The sequence below is a fragment of the Athene cunicularia genome (assembly GCF_003259725.1).
Source record: "Athene cunicularia isolate RWA chromosome 4 unlocalized genomic scaffold, athCun1 chr4_part3, whole genome shotgun sequence".
NCBI lineage: Eukaryota > Metazoa > Chordata > Aves > Strigiformes > Strigidae > Athene > Athene cunicularia.
In genome coordinates, this window is record NW_020799100.1 from 16,508,622 (window position 1) to 16,520,667 (window position 12,046).

At 58.7% G+C, this 12,046-nt stretch overlaps 1 protein-coding gene and 1 long non-coding RNA gene across 4 annotated transcripts; both read right to left on the reverse strand.

Annotated features, from left to right (window-relative positions):
- Positions 1-242: 242 nt before the first annotated feature.
- LOC113480228 lies at positions 243-2,232 on the reverse strand. The gene is made up of 2 exons (XR_003398439.1): positions 1,895-2,232; positions 243-1,589 (listed from the first exon to the last, which is right to left on the reverse strand). It is a non-coding gene; the product is annotated as an uncharacterized LOC113480228 (long non-coding RNA).
- A 13-nt stretch (positions 2,233-2,245) lies between these two features.
- Positions 2,246-4,397, reverse strand: ARL13A (ADP ribosylation factor like GTPase 13A). Of its 3 annotated transcripts, XM_026848852.1 has the most exons (4): positions 4,310-4,397; positions 3,974-4,073; positions 2,844-2,914; positions 2,260-2,589 (listed from the first exon to the last, which is right to left on the reverse strand). In XM_026848852.1, the coding sequence occupies exons 2-4, from the start codon at positions 4,030-4,032 to the stop codon at positions 2,336-2,338; spliced, it is 384 nt and encodes a 127-aa protein (XP_026704653.1). In that variant the 5' UTR covers positions 4,033-4,073; positions 4,310-4,397; the 3' UTR covers positions 2,260-2,335. The 3 variants fall into 3 exon arrangements, with proteins under 3 accessions (XP_026704652.1, XP_026704653.1, XP_026704651.1); XM_026848851.1 differs by lacking the exon at positions 4,310-4,397 and having other exon boundaries at positions 2,246-2,423; positions 3,974-4,303; XM_026848850.1 differs by lacking the exon at positions 4,310-4,397 and having other exon boundaries at positions 2,269-2,589; positions 3,974-4,303.
- Between the last annotated feature and the right edge of the window lie 7,649 nt (positions 4,398-12,046).

The following is a 12,046-nucleotide window of genomic DNA, read 5'->3' on the forward strand; positions in this document are numbered from 1 at the left end:
ACCCAGTGGGTGTGTGAGAAGGAGGCGTTTAAAGAGGATAAAGTGTTAATGTTTCTCTCCCCATGGCCCCGCTGACATCCGTGACCCCCGCGGAAGAAGCCTGGGCTGGCCCCCGCGGGGACGCAAATGGACCTGACCCACCCCGGGAGAAGGGGCTCCGCCACAGGCACAGGTCCCCACTTTGCCCTCCCACATCGCCCACAGCACCAGCACCACAGGGATCTCCACCAGACAGAGAAAAGTTTACTTAAAGTGCTGTATTTACAGGCCAGAATTAATTTGTGCTCTTGTTATTTACAATTTATTTACAGTTAATCCCAATAGTCACTGACAGTTGAATCTGGCAGTTAGACAGAACTTTACAGCGGACTGGCAAGGCAGAGGAGCGAGAGTTTCCTTTCTTTTCAGCCCTGCTGAGGGAAGGGCTTTAGTGATTTTTCTTCCCTGGACCACAAAGGCATCGCCTGTTAATCAGAGATGACTCACGCTGTTGGAGCTATGGAGAAAAAAAACTGCTGCACTCCTGACTTCACGTAAGTGTTTCCAGGGCCAACGGTTGGTTTCCCTGCTTGAGCACTCAGACAGAGCCAGGCAGTACGAGCTCTCTGGCATGACCCAGTCCCCGCGACACCACAGCTTTGCCAGACACGATGCATGTCACAGACGGGTTGTGTTGGGATGCAGATGCTGCTCGTTGTCCTGTCTCAGAACTGAGCTGAACATAGATCAGGGACTGCCTGGGGCTTCAGGGTGCCAGTCTGTCAGTGACATGGGAGGATTTGGTGTCACCTGCAGGTGACCACTGTCCTTCCTGGGAGGATGGCAGGATCAGGAGGAACGATCCTGGGGAAAGAGCCTCCAGCAGCCTCCACCACCAGCTGCCACTGAACTAAACCTTCACTGACAGGCTGCAAAGATGCTCAGACCGCATGGGCATCACCCTCCTCCACTGTGTGAGGGAGCTCCTGACAGCCCTGCCAGAGGTGGCTGGGGGCCGGGTGAAGCTCTTCTGCAGACCATCCTGTGACTGTCTTCCCATCTTCACTAGCAAGAAATGAGACTTGTCCAGGCAGCAGCCAGGGACTGAATGAGGGGCCAAGTCAGGCCCTGACCTGTGAAGACAGCTTGCCTGGTCATAGAGCAATTCAAGATACAGGCTTTTCCCCTGGGCATTTGCTCTGATCTTCCTCTCTTCCATAGACTCTGTTGGGTTCAGAACGAATCTTCCACAGAATACTAACACGGGGTCAGCAAGTGGCTGGCAATTCCCTTTTCAAGTGGGTTTGCAGCCCCGCTGCCAGAGAGACATCTTACAAAGGGACTTTTGGCTCGCTCCTGCAGATCCCTGGTTTTCAAGCCATGCAGAGGACTACGATGCTGTTCATGACCCAGAACTTGTTGCCCAGGACTGCCAGCCCTGGCCAAGCACCCCAGAAACCCTGCATGAGTGTGTTGTCACTGCAGTCTGTGGTCCCCTGGGACCACACATCCCCCGGGATGTGCCTTCCCTGCTCAGGGGGCGATGGCAGACGGCTGCTTCCTCTGCTCCTGCCTCATCTTCAGAGCCAGTATTGCCTGGCGGTACAAGTCTGGGGAGGAAGGGAAGCGGTCAGACACTAACACAGGGGCCAGCCTGTGCTGAGTGGGGGCTGCAAGGACACCCCAGGCTCCAGCACAGTGCACTCGTGTGGCCTCCCTGCACCCCACCAGAAGGCAGAGGCAGCAGCATCTGCCTTCCCCACAGCCCCCACCTTGCCCTGCAGCAGCACTTGCTTGTGCCTGTCCCCACATCGAGCACCCCATGGCCAAGGGCTCCTGCACAGCTCATACCCTGCTGCCAGCAGGCCAGGCCCCCTGGTGCTTTTCAGCAAAATTTGGCCTGGGAAATACGAACCAAAGGTGCTTGAGACCTCCTCACGCTGCTGCTCCACAGCAGGCTCCTGGTTCTTGATTTTATTCTTGATTTTCCTCTTCTTTTTCTTTTTCATGCCCTGCGCTGGATGGAGAAATACAAAATTTCAGGCACCGCATCTGAGCAAGGATGTGTTTGTCACCAAACCAGCGGAGAGGACTGCTGCTGGCGCGTCTGCAGTCCTCCATCACCTCCATGCATCAGCCCCTGCGGAGATGCTCAGAGATGTTCCTCTTTCCTGGACAGACCCCCAGGACCCCGCTCTGCTCTCAGCCAACCTGCAAGCAAAACTAACGGAGATAACGGGACCGGTGCACATCCCCGCAGCAGCTCGGCCACGTGCCCCACAACCCCAGCAACAAGTTCCCATTCCCCCCCACCCGCCACCCCAAACCTGACAAGTCACATCCCAGGGACTCGGCCTTACAGTAAGATCGGCTTCCCAGAGATGTCGGGATGGCTCAGGACGCGGCTCAGGACCTTGCGGGCCTCCTCCATCCGCGCCAGGTCACTGGAGTCCAGGACGAAGAGGAGCCCGTGGGCCGCGCTGTAGTGGCTGCGCCAGGCGCTGCGGGAGCGCTGGCCCCCGGGCAGGTCCACCAGCGTCACCTCGAACCTGTCCACCCGCAGGCGGGTCTGGCCGGGCTGCCCCACAGGCAGCACCTCGCCGCCCAGCGCTGCGTGGGGGAGAGGGCAGAGAGCTGGCGCAGGGAGCCCGGGAGCATCCCTGCGGCGTGTCCCCCCTCCTCCCCCAGTCACATCCCGCTCCCAGCGCTGCCCAGGCCACAGCCGGTGCCCTGCACACTTCCCCCAGCACAGCTGCTGTTATTTCAAGGGTCTCGGTCCTTCAAGGCTCGAGCACTTGGTTGCAAAGGTCGATAAAGCTGCTGCCTCCAGCCGAGGCCGGCTCTGGGGCTGTGCTGCTCCTCACCTCTCTCTATGTCCATGATGACGGAGGTTTTCCCCGCATTGTCCAGCCCCAGGACGAGGAGGGTCACCTTCCTGGGGAGTGACAACAGGGGGTGAGCATCCCCAGGAAAGGCTGTGCTGTCTGGGGAGCGGTGACCACTGCTGGCCCCAGGGCTCCCAGACAAGACACCCTGTGGGTGGTGATCGTGCCTGGGCTAGGAGAGGGGCAGGATGGTGTCACAGGCTCTGGCAGAGCTGGGGGTGAAAGCAAACAGTCCCAGGTGCCCAGGAGAGGGAGAAGAGGGCGTGCACAGGTACCCGGAGCCAGCCCTGCACCGCGGGACAGCCGCACTGTGGGGCCTTCAATGTGCTTCCCACGGCAAGGATTTCTTTTCATGTCATATAGGATTAAGCATGATATGCACAGTCCAAAACGGTTGTTCCTTATATGCAACCAGTTAATGATTGCTCTTGGTGTCCCTCCTTGTCAGTCAGTTATGGGGATACACAGCTAGGGAGAGGTAGTAAGGACATTTTACAAGCTTCTGCTTGGACTCAGGAGGTTTTTCCTGCTGCTAAACAGTCCTATTTGGTCTCCAGTGACGTGCTCCACCGAAGCCACGCACAGAACTTTTGCCTTTTGCTTGACAAGCCATCGTAGTAATTAGCAGCATTGTTTTCTTCCTAAACCATACAGACCAGGCTGTGTGGGCAGGGCGGCTCCACCTCCCACATCACGGGACACATCCTGGCTGGTAGGAGAGGGCCATAAACCCCCCTGCCGCCCGCAGAGTCTGCCCAGGCGGGTGCAGTGCCATTCCCGGGGAATGAACCCGGAATGCCTCCCAACACAGGCAAACACGGCAGGTGTTTCAGTTCATCCTCCTCAGCTTTCTTGGGGAGCTGCTGACTTTGCACAGGGGGAATCCCACCGGGAGTGTTCCTGCATGCGCACCCCTGCCCGCCACGCTCCCCTGCCTGCCCAGCTCCTGCCTGCTGGAGGGGTGGCGAGGCCCTGCCCTGCGGTTTGGGGACGGTTCCTGCAATGGGCGCCTCTCTCCTAGTGTTACCACACCAGTGCCCTCACTGGTAAACACGTAGGTAAATGTTGTGCCCTGCAGGGACCCCAAAGGGATGGGCACGGGGACCTACCTGATGGGTTCCTGTATGGCCTGCAGCCACGACCAGCAGTGGGAGAAGAGGTGGAACATGCTCGGCAGCCCTGCGCGGAGGGATGGCCTCTCTTCGGCACCTACGAAGCGAGCAGTCCGGCGTGTCTCTGTGCTTCGTCCTGCCTGGGCTTTCTCCCCATGGCAGGGAGCATCTCCCCTCATGGTGGGGAGCTGCTGCCTCCAGCCTGCTGCACACAAGCCAAGCCTGGGGACAAACCCCAGCCCCGTGGGCAATACCCCCCGGGCACGGACCCCCCAGCCAGGCCCTGCCCCAGCAGCCCCTCCTTGCATGGCAGGAGTCCAGTCAGGCTCTCACCCGCTCGTCCCCACTGCGTGGCCCCTGCTCACATCCCCTTTTCCTAGCAGCTGCTTAAATCTAATCTGGATTTAAATTACTTACTCCTCACAACCTCTTTAATCCTGGTGGGTCGGCCCAGGCGGGTGGCCTCTGGGACATGGAGTGCTGCAGGGCAGCTCACCATGCTGGGCAGCAGGACATGGCACTGCATTACCCACACAGCTCTGGGCAGCCTCGTGCTTCCATCGCTGGCTTAAATGACTTGTGGTGGGAACATCACCTGACAGCCCACGTGGGGTTTCCAGCTGAATTAGTGTCTCCTCTAAGGAACTGCGTTCCTGGCTCCTCGCTGCCTAGTCTCTGCGTAGATGTTTCTTTGCAGCCCCTGCAGAGTGTGCATGGCTCTGCTGCCCACCCTGGGGTCCCCTCTGCACGGGGCTGGGGGACATCACCACTCACTGATTGTATTTCATGGCCTGATAAGGCATCCCCTGAGCAGCAGCAGGTCCTGTGCTGCTTGAAACCAAAATATCAACCAGCCTGAGCAGGCACCTGGATGGGAGCACGGAGGTGGTGGGGACCTTTGGACAATGGCGCAGGGAGCGAAGCCAAAAAAAACCCCAACTCCTTGATCTGCAACCCTGAAGCTCTTATCTTGCTCCTCAGGTTTCCTGCTGCTTTCCCCAGCCGGGGCTGCCCTCCCTGGCACGCTGCCGCTGTTGTGTGCAAAGGAGAAGAGGCCACACGGGGATGTCTGAGCTGCAGGAGCTGTGGGTGAGTGGGTCTGGAGGAACAAGGACATGAGATCCTCCAAAAGCTCACGGGGGACCAAAGAGAGATCCCGCTGGCTCACAAAGGTCCATGCTGAACTACCAGTGCCAGCAGCACTACCTTGGTCAGCTGAGACCCAGCCATGAGCCGAGGATGCTGAGATGCTGCCAGGTGACCCACAGCTCCGGGATGGCCCCAGAGGTGCAAGCCCAGGCTGGGTATGGCCTCTCTCTCCAACCCTGCATACTGCTGGAATGTTTGACCCCCTCCCCTGGGCGAGGGAGTTGCCCTGGAGCCATGCCACGGGCCTGGAGCCATGTGTGGTTAATGATTGATGGAGGGAGTTTCCATACTGATATCACAGCCACTTGAAACAATATTTGGGGTGACTGTTTACCCCCCATGTCGCTGGTGGTGGGGCAGTGCCTGCACCTCAGCTGCCTTAGCCTGGCCCAGGGAGAGAGCCCTGTCCCCAGCCTGATGGCTTTTCCCGGTTCCTCCTGTGTCTGTGCCAGCAGCCTGCTGGGACCAGCGGCCGCACCAGGTTTGCAGGCAGCAAGGGGCTGGCGAAATGACCACGAGTGCTATAAATAAGGAAGCACCATGTGGCAGGCAGCCCTGGATGCAGTGGCATGGCCTCCTTGAGGGGCAGCAAGAGCTGGTCTCCCTCTGACACCTATGGATTTCCAGAGATCTCTGAGCACTTGGGCCCTGCTGCTTTTAATCCCCGGCCAAACCATCGCCGTTGACAGGGAAACTCCCTGGGTGCCTGAGGCAGCTCCAGGTTGCCCCTCCTGATGCAGACGTATGGCTGGGAAAACCTCAAAAACCACCTCAAAACTGGTGAAACCCACACTCGACTCCAGAGAGGCGGTGTGAGGGCCAAGCCCAGATCGATGGGCATTTTGCCGGGCCTGGGCTCAGGTTACAGAGCAGGCAGCTGGCCTTTCGCCTGTGTAGCCGGCCGGCCGGGGTGCAGCCAGAGCCCCCCTGCCAGCGCTGTGGGGACCCCCCCCGGGCAGTGCCAGTGGAGACCCGCAGCAGCCGTCCAGGTTTCCTTGGTGACTGTTGCCAGGTGAGAAACTCTAAGGCAGAATTTATTATCTTGGTGGATAACTGGAGATGTTCCTCGCCGGAGCTGCTACTGGACTGTGCCCCAGCACCGTGTTGGGCTGGACCATCTAGTGCCACTGGTGCCACTGGGAGCCCCTGAGTGAGGGCTGTGCCCAGGGCACTGGGGCTGCTTGGCCCCTGGCATCACTTCCCGGAAGGCGGCACGTGTTTTGGGTTTATTTTTGCCCACTGGAGTGTCACAGGCGAGGGAAGGAGGCGAAATCAGAGGGACCGCGGAGAAGCGCAGATGGACGCGGGCTGGCGTGCTGCCCTGCCTCGCCTTCCCTAGACCCCGTGAGTACGCGCCCAAGCCAGCATCGGGCACATTGGGACCCCCGCCTGAGACCCCTGGGGTGAGGAGCAGAGTCGGGGGGACGGCAGTGGCAGGGCTGGGGAGCTTGCACATGGGGAATGACAGCTTACAAGGGAAAGCAGTGGGCAGTGCAGAGCTATAGGGGCTGCCTATAGCATGTACTGAGAGCACTGAGCTGGGTTGTCACCAAAACTGAGGTGACAACAAGGACAAGACCTGGTGGAAATATTCGCAAGCTCTCCTGCTTTGCTTGGAACCGCATCGTCTCTGCCCAAAAAGGCATCCATGACAGGGCGAGGACATGCACAGGCTTTGGGGAGGGACTCATCTTTCTATTTAACGCATCAGACGACGGCCGCAGCACACCGAGGCGGTAGATATGCAAATAGCCGCATCGTCCCTTTAAATCCCAGCACGGCTCTGGTGGCTTATGATGACCCCAGATCATACGAGCTCCTAAATCCCCAGAGCTAATTACAGGCGAACACCCCGTGGTCAGGCTGCAAACACAAGATAATTACAGCCTGTGCCACGGAGACCTGGTGGTGGTGAACTGGGGCACCGGGGATGTTTGCTGGTGGGCTGGCGTGGCGGCGGGGAGGGGGTTGGTTTGCACCGTGGCCTCTGCGCCGGCACAAAGGGCAGAGGCCGTGGTGCAAACCGGCTGTGCTCACCACCACCAGGCCAGCAACCATTTTGTGAGCTATTTTGGGCAAGGGAGGTTGTTTTTCTGGAGCGTTCTTTGCTCCCCTGCCTCCGGTACCACCACCCTGCAGCAGACGCAGCAGCAGGGGAGGAAGCGTGCAGGGAGATGGTTGCTTTTCACCCCGCTTCTGACTGGGTGCTTCCCAGCCAGAGCAAACACAAATTCCCAGCAGAGGCTTGGACTGGAGCGCAAGCTCCTCTGCTGGGATTTGCTCTGCTCCCTGCTGCGTGGGGAAGCTGCCAGCTCGCTCCTGCACCGTGCACGCGGCTCTGCAATGCCCCTGCCGTGGGTATAAGCCCTACCCGGGCTCCTGCAGTGGTTTTGCTGAGAGGGTTACAGTGCTCCTGCTGCTTCCCTGCAGCAAAGCATGGGGAAAGGAGAGTGTAAACCATCCCTCCTGCCTGCCAGGATGCCTGGGCACGCGCAGTCGCAGCCTGGCTGGGTTAGCACACTGCCAGGGTGCCAGGACTGTATACTCTTACAGCAGGTGGGACCAAGGAAATCAGTTAATTAAAAATAATTTTAACCCTTCCTGCTTCACCTGCTGCCTGAGCTGGGGCTATAGCCAAAGAGGCATGACTTCAAAATGTGCAATTATCACAGAGACCTATAAATGCACCCGAAGAAGGTAACTGTTTTCTTGTTAAAGGATCTCAGCTGTGAGGCAGCAGTGCTGTGGCCCATGCCAGAGGAGCACCCTGGCTCTGGCCTCACCTTGCCCGGCAGTGGGCTCAGCACAGCCTCCAGCCTGCAGTGAGGGATGACGTCCTCAGGGCAGACACGGGTTTTTCTTCCAGCAGTATAAGGGAGTGAAACTGGACAGGGAAGTGGAGCGGCAAAAGCAATCTCATGATGAAGCAAATGGAAAAAATATTTCCCCAACCAGAAACTATTCCACAGACTGCTGGGACAGGAAAAAATACAGCTGAGTTATTGAGACAGCAATGCAAAATCCAAACAGTTTAGCTTGTGAGAACCAGTCATTTGCAAAGCTATTTCCAAACTAAGTAAAAAGTTCCCAGCTCACAGATTCCTGGGAGCCTCCCAGCTGCCAGCCCTGCCGGTCAGGGCAGCGTGGCTCTGTGTCCCCGGCTCACTGCCTGCCGAGCTGGGCAGTGCGGCGTGATTTCCCCTTCACTCAGCACACGGGGTCTTTTGGGGGATCAACGCATCCCCACCATCGCTCCATGCAGTATCAGCTGAGTATTTAGTCCTCAGCACGAAGCGGGGAGGTTTCAGATCCCAAAGGGCAGCATGGGGGGAGCAGAGCCCGGCCGTCCCCGCAGCCCGAGCAGCTGCCTCCACCTCTGTGTGCAGGGCTATATTTGGGAAGACACAGCATGCACTTGGCATGTCCCAGCGAGCGCCCTGGGAGCGGCATCTGCTCCGGGTCCTAGTGCGGTGGCAGTGCCCTGGGCAGAGGAGATGAGAGCTTGCGGGAGCACGCCGGCAGCTCTCCCCGCCTGGGTTCTTTAAGGGCTTTGACACAGAGCAACCTGCCACTTCCAAGCCTTTTTTTTTTTTTTTTTTTTCTCCTTTTACAGGAGCTGAGCTGCCAGGCAGGCATGTGTAAAGCAGACATGGCTATTTTCAGAGTGAGAGCCAGTGAGGGAGCCTGCTCCCACCCCACGTACAGCCCAGGCTCTCACACACTAATGCCCTTGCTCGTCCACAGGCACGCAAGGGGCTGGAAAAACTGCACAGCAAACCCCACGTTTCACACAGCAGGCAGCCACCACAGCCACGGCCCTGTGTTCAAAGTGCATTGTGTGAACACTGGGATTAAAAAAAGAATGAAGGCTGGGATTAAGAAAATAATGAAGCTGGGATGGCCTCCAGGACAGGGCAGGCATTTCTGGGAACGGGAGGACTGACATCCATCCACACATGGATGCCCTGGGCATCCCCGGGTTGGGGGAGACTCCTGAATGCTGGTGCCTGCAGCAAGGCACGGGGCCACCCTTGTGCAAAGAAAACAGCGTTCTCTCCTTCCCTCTTCCTTTCTCTCTTATTCCAGCTCCTGACAGTGAGGTCTGCAAAACACATGAGCTTCTAGGTGCTGCTGTAACAGAAGTCACCTGCAACCCATCTAGACACCCTCGCTTTCCTAAGCAGTCCTAGAGATGCCAGCACAGTCACCCTCTGTTTGGCACCATAGGTTTAACTTCTATGTCACTTCCATGACAGCTTCACACATGTTGGATGTCACTTCACCCATCCAGACCCCAGCTCCACAGCCCAGGGGCTGCTCTGGCAGGGCTCAGAGCAAGGGTCAGCCAGCAGCTGCCTGCTCTGCTGGCCCAGAATCCAGCCACTGCACATGAGAACACCAGGGTGGGATGTCCCCAGTGCCCGGGCAGGCCCTCCCGGCTTGCCGCAGCTCTAGGTCAGCCGGCGGCTCTGTGACAGCCGTGTCACGGGGTGTCTGTGCAGCCCGAGCCATGCTGGGTTTGCAGGCAGAGGCGCAGGCGTTGAGCCGGCAGGCACAGGGAGTGGCGGAGGCAGCGGGGGCAGGATCGCTCGCTGATGCTATCTGTGACACAGATCGCTTTTACGGTCTGCTGTTTACAGGGCTGAGCTGTGGACAGGTAGGGTTAGGCTTGAGGGGTGACTCACAGCATGAACCAGAAAACAACCCACTGCCTCTCCGTGCTTGGGTCAGAAAATGGGATAATAACCGGTGTGGGAAGCGCTGTGAAGCTTCGTCCGTCCATTCCCCTGATGTCTGCCAGGGCTTCTGGACATGGGATTGGAATTCTTGACTGCTTAAACAATTACTCTTAAGTATTTCATCATGAAGCAGGGGAAGATGAAATTAAAAATACGATGAGTCGGAGCCCAGGCATTGCTCAGCCGAGAGCTTGGTGACCTGCCAGACTCCTGGGGGATGCTTTTAATTTGGATAAATGGAAGTTGCATAAATGGTATAAATTGCAAGTTGCTCTTGCTGCTAATACAGAGGTGTGGGCGCAGTTGGCAGCGCCACACGATGTGCCGTCGCCGGCTGTGCGTCCAGCCAGGAGCAGCCATGGCCCGTGCACAGCTCCCACCCAGGGCGTCCTCCTGAGCCACTCAGCTGGCGAGCAGGCTCCTTATCTTGGACGCTGCTTCCTTTGCCCTTTGCCCTGCTAGGTTTTTTTTTGGAGAGGCTGTTTTCCAAAACCAGCTTGAAAATATGTAACTATCATACCAGAGCTGAGCGGTCACACGTAGGTCTCCCACCACAGCCGGTCGGGCCAGTCCGTGTGAGCTCATGGTGTTTGTGGCTTCCCGAAGCAGCTGTTCAGCTTTGGAAGGAAAAGCGCTGAGCAGCTGCAGAGGCTGGGATTGCTTCTGTGCAGGAGCTGCTGTTGGGGGAGACACAGCCTCCAAGGTCTCAGGCGGTTTTATTCCCAGCTCTGCCGCTGATAAGCTCGATAGCCCTGGTAATGCTTCCAGCATGGTAAAATGGGGAAAAGTGGATTTGGGGCTGGGGTTTCATGCTTTTGGCTTGCATGTGGCCAGGCAAGCGATGGACACAGCATCCTTGCCATTAGTGTGGGCACCTCCTTGCGAGTTGGCCTGGCTGCCAAGGGATGAACACCGAGTGTCTTTTCAAAGTTACCTAAGACTTCCTGGTCTGCCTAAACCAGGGAAAACTGGCCGACCTCAAACACTCCTTGCCTTGTCCCATCCCTCCCAGCCAGCCGGCGTGTGCCCAGGCTGAACTGAGTAATCTGGCAGGCAGCGTGCGCTCAGGAGAGACAGCGCGTGTGCAGCACCGCGCCGGCAGCTGCCTGCGCTCGCCCCGCTGCTCGTGGGGGACAGGCAGGGCTGGTGCTGGGTGCCACCGCATGGGCAGAGCAGGGAGCCCCATGGCCACTGATGTGCGAAGCAACCCAGCCAGCCTCATGTTCCCACCGCTGTGCTGGTGATGGAGGTGTGGAGCTCAGCTGGCCTCCCTGGGCCTGGACCGCAGGTGGGGCAGACAGGAGGGGATGTGGGGTGGTGCGGCGGGCTCAGCGATGGGATGCCTGGTTCTGCTGGCAACTTTGTACATCCCATCGCCTTCGAGGTGATGGGAAAAGCATCACGTTGCTCAGCTGTGGGCCGAGGTGGTCTTCACTGTCTCCTACCTGGAAGTAGGAGCATCAGCGGTGCAGGAGCCACATCTCTGTAACATCCAAACTAAATCTTGAGGCCAGCCCTGCACCCACACACCAGCTACCCACCGGACACAAAGGGGTGTCCCTGATACAGCTGGACTTGCAAAATAACAAAATTCTCCCTGCCTTCGCAAGACCCTTCCTCCCCCGTGCTGACCCACAGTGTGCTGGCCCATGGGCTAGTGGGTGTCCTGGCCCAGCCCCACGCACCCTTCCCTGGGGCTGGAGCTCAGGGTCGGCCCCTGGAGCTGGGGCGGGAGCGGGTGCAGGCAGCACTCTGGCAGATGGCTGGCACCCACAGTGTCATCCCCTCCCCATCCCTGGGGATGCCTGACACCTCTCCCCTGGAGGGGACTCCCCCCTTATTGCGGCACCTTGGGGTGCTTGTAGCTGCCAGAGCTCAGTTGGGCCAGGACATGGTGGAGAGGTCCCAGGGAGGACCCCAGAGGTGCGGGGGCACACAGGGTGTAGTATGGGGGCTGGCAGGGCTATGGCTGGTGGAGTGGGGGGTCTCAGCGTGGGGGCTACCGGGGGGTCCTGGGCTGCCAGGGGGGTCCTGGCCACATTGGGGGCATCCTGGGGTGGGGGTTCCCAGCAGAAATGGGGAGTCTTGGGTGGAAGATCCAGGGCAAAGAAGGGGGTTCTGTTGGGGCAGGGGTGCAGGTGGGGCTGTACTGGAGCGGGGGGCTCTACCCAGGTGGGGAGCG

Excerpts from the sequence above, each read along its gene's own strand:
- ARL13A (XM_026848850.1), bottom strand. The coding sequence starts at position 4,284 with ATGCAAGGAGGGGCTGCTGGGGCAGGGCCTGGCTGGGGGGTCCGTGCC. Across the intron at positions 2,915-3,973 it reads GCCATACAGGAACCCATCAG|GAAGGTGACCCTCCTCGTCC; the intron begins GTAGGTCCCCGT and ends GTCACTCCCCAG. Across the intron at positions 2,590-2,843 it reads CATCATGGACATAGAGAGAG|CGCTGGGCGGCGAGGTGCTG; the intron begins GTGAGGAGCAGC and ends TCCCCCACGCAG.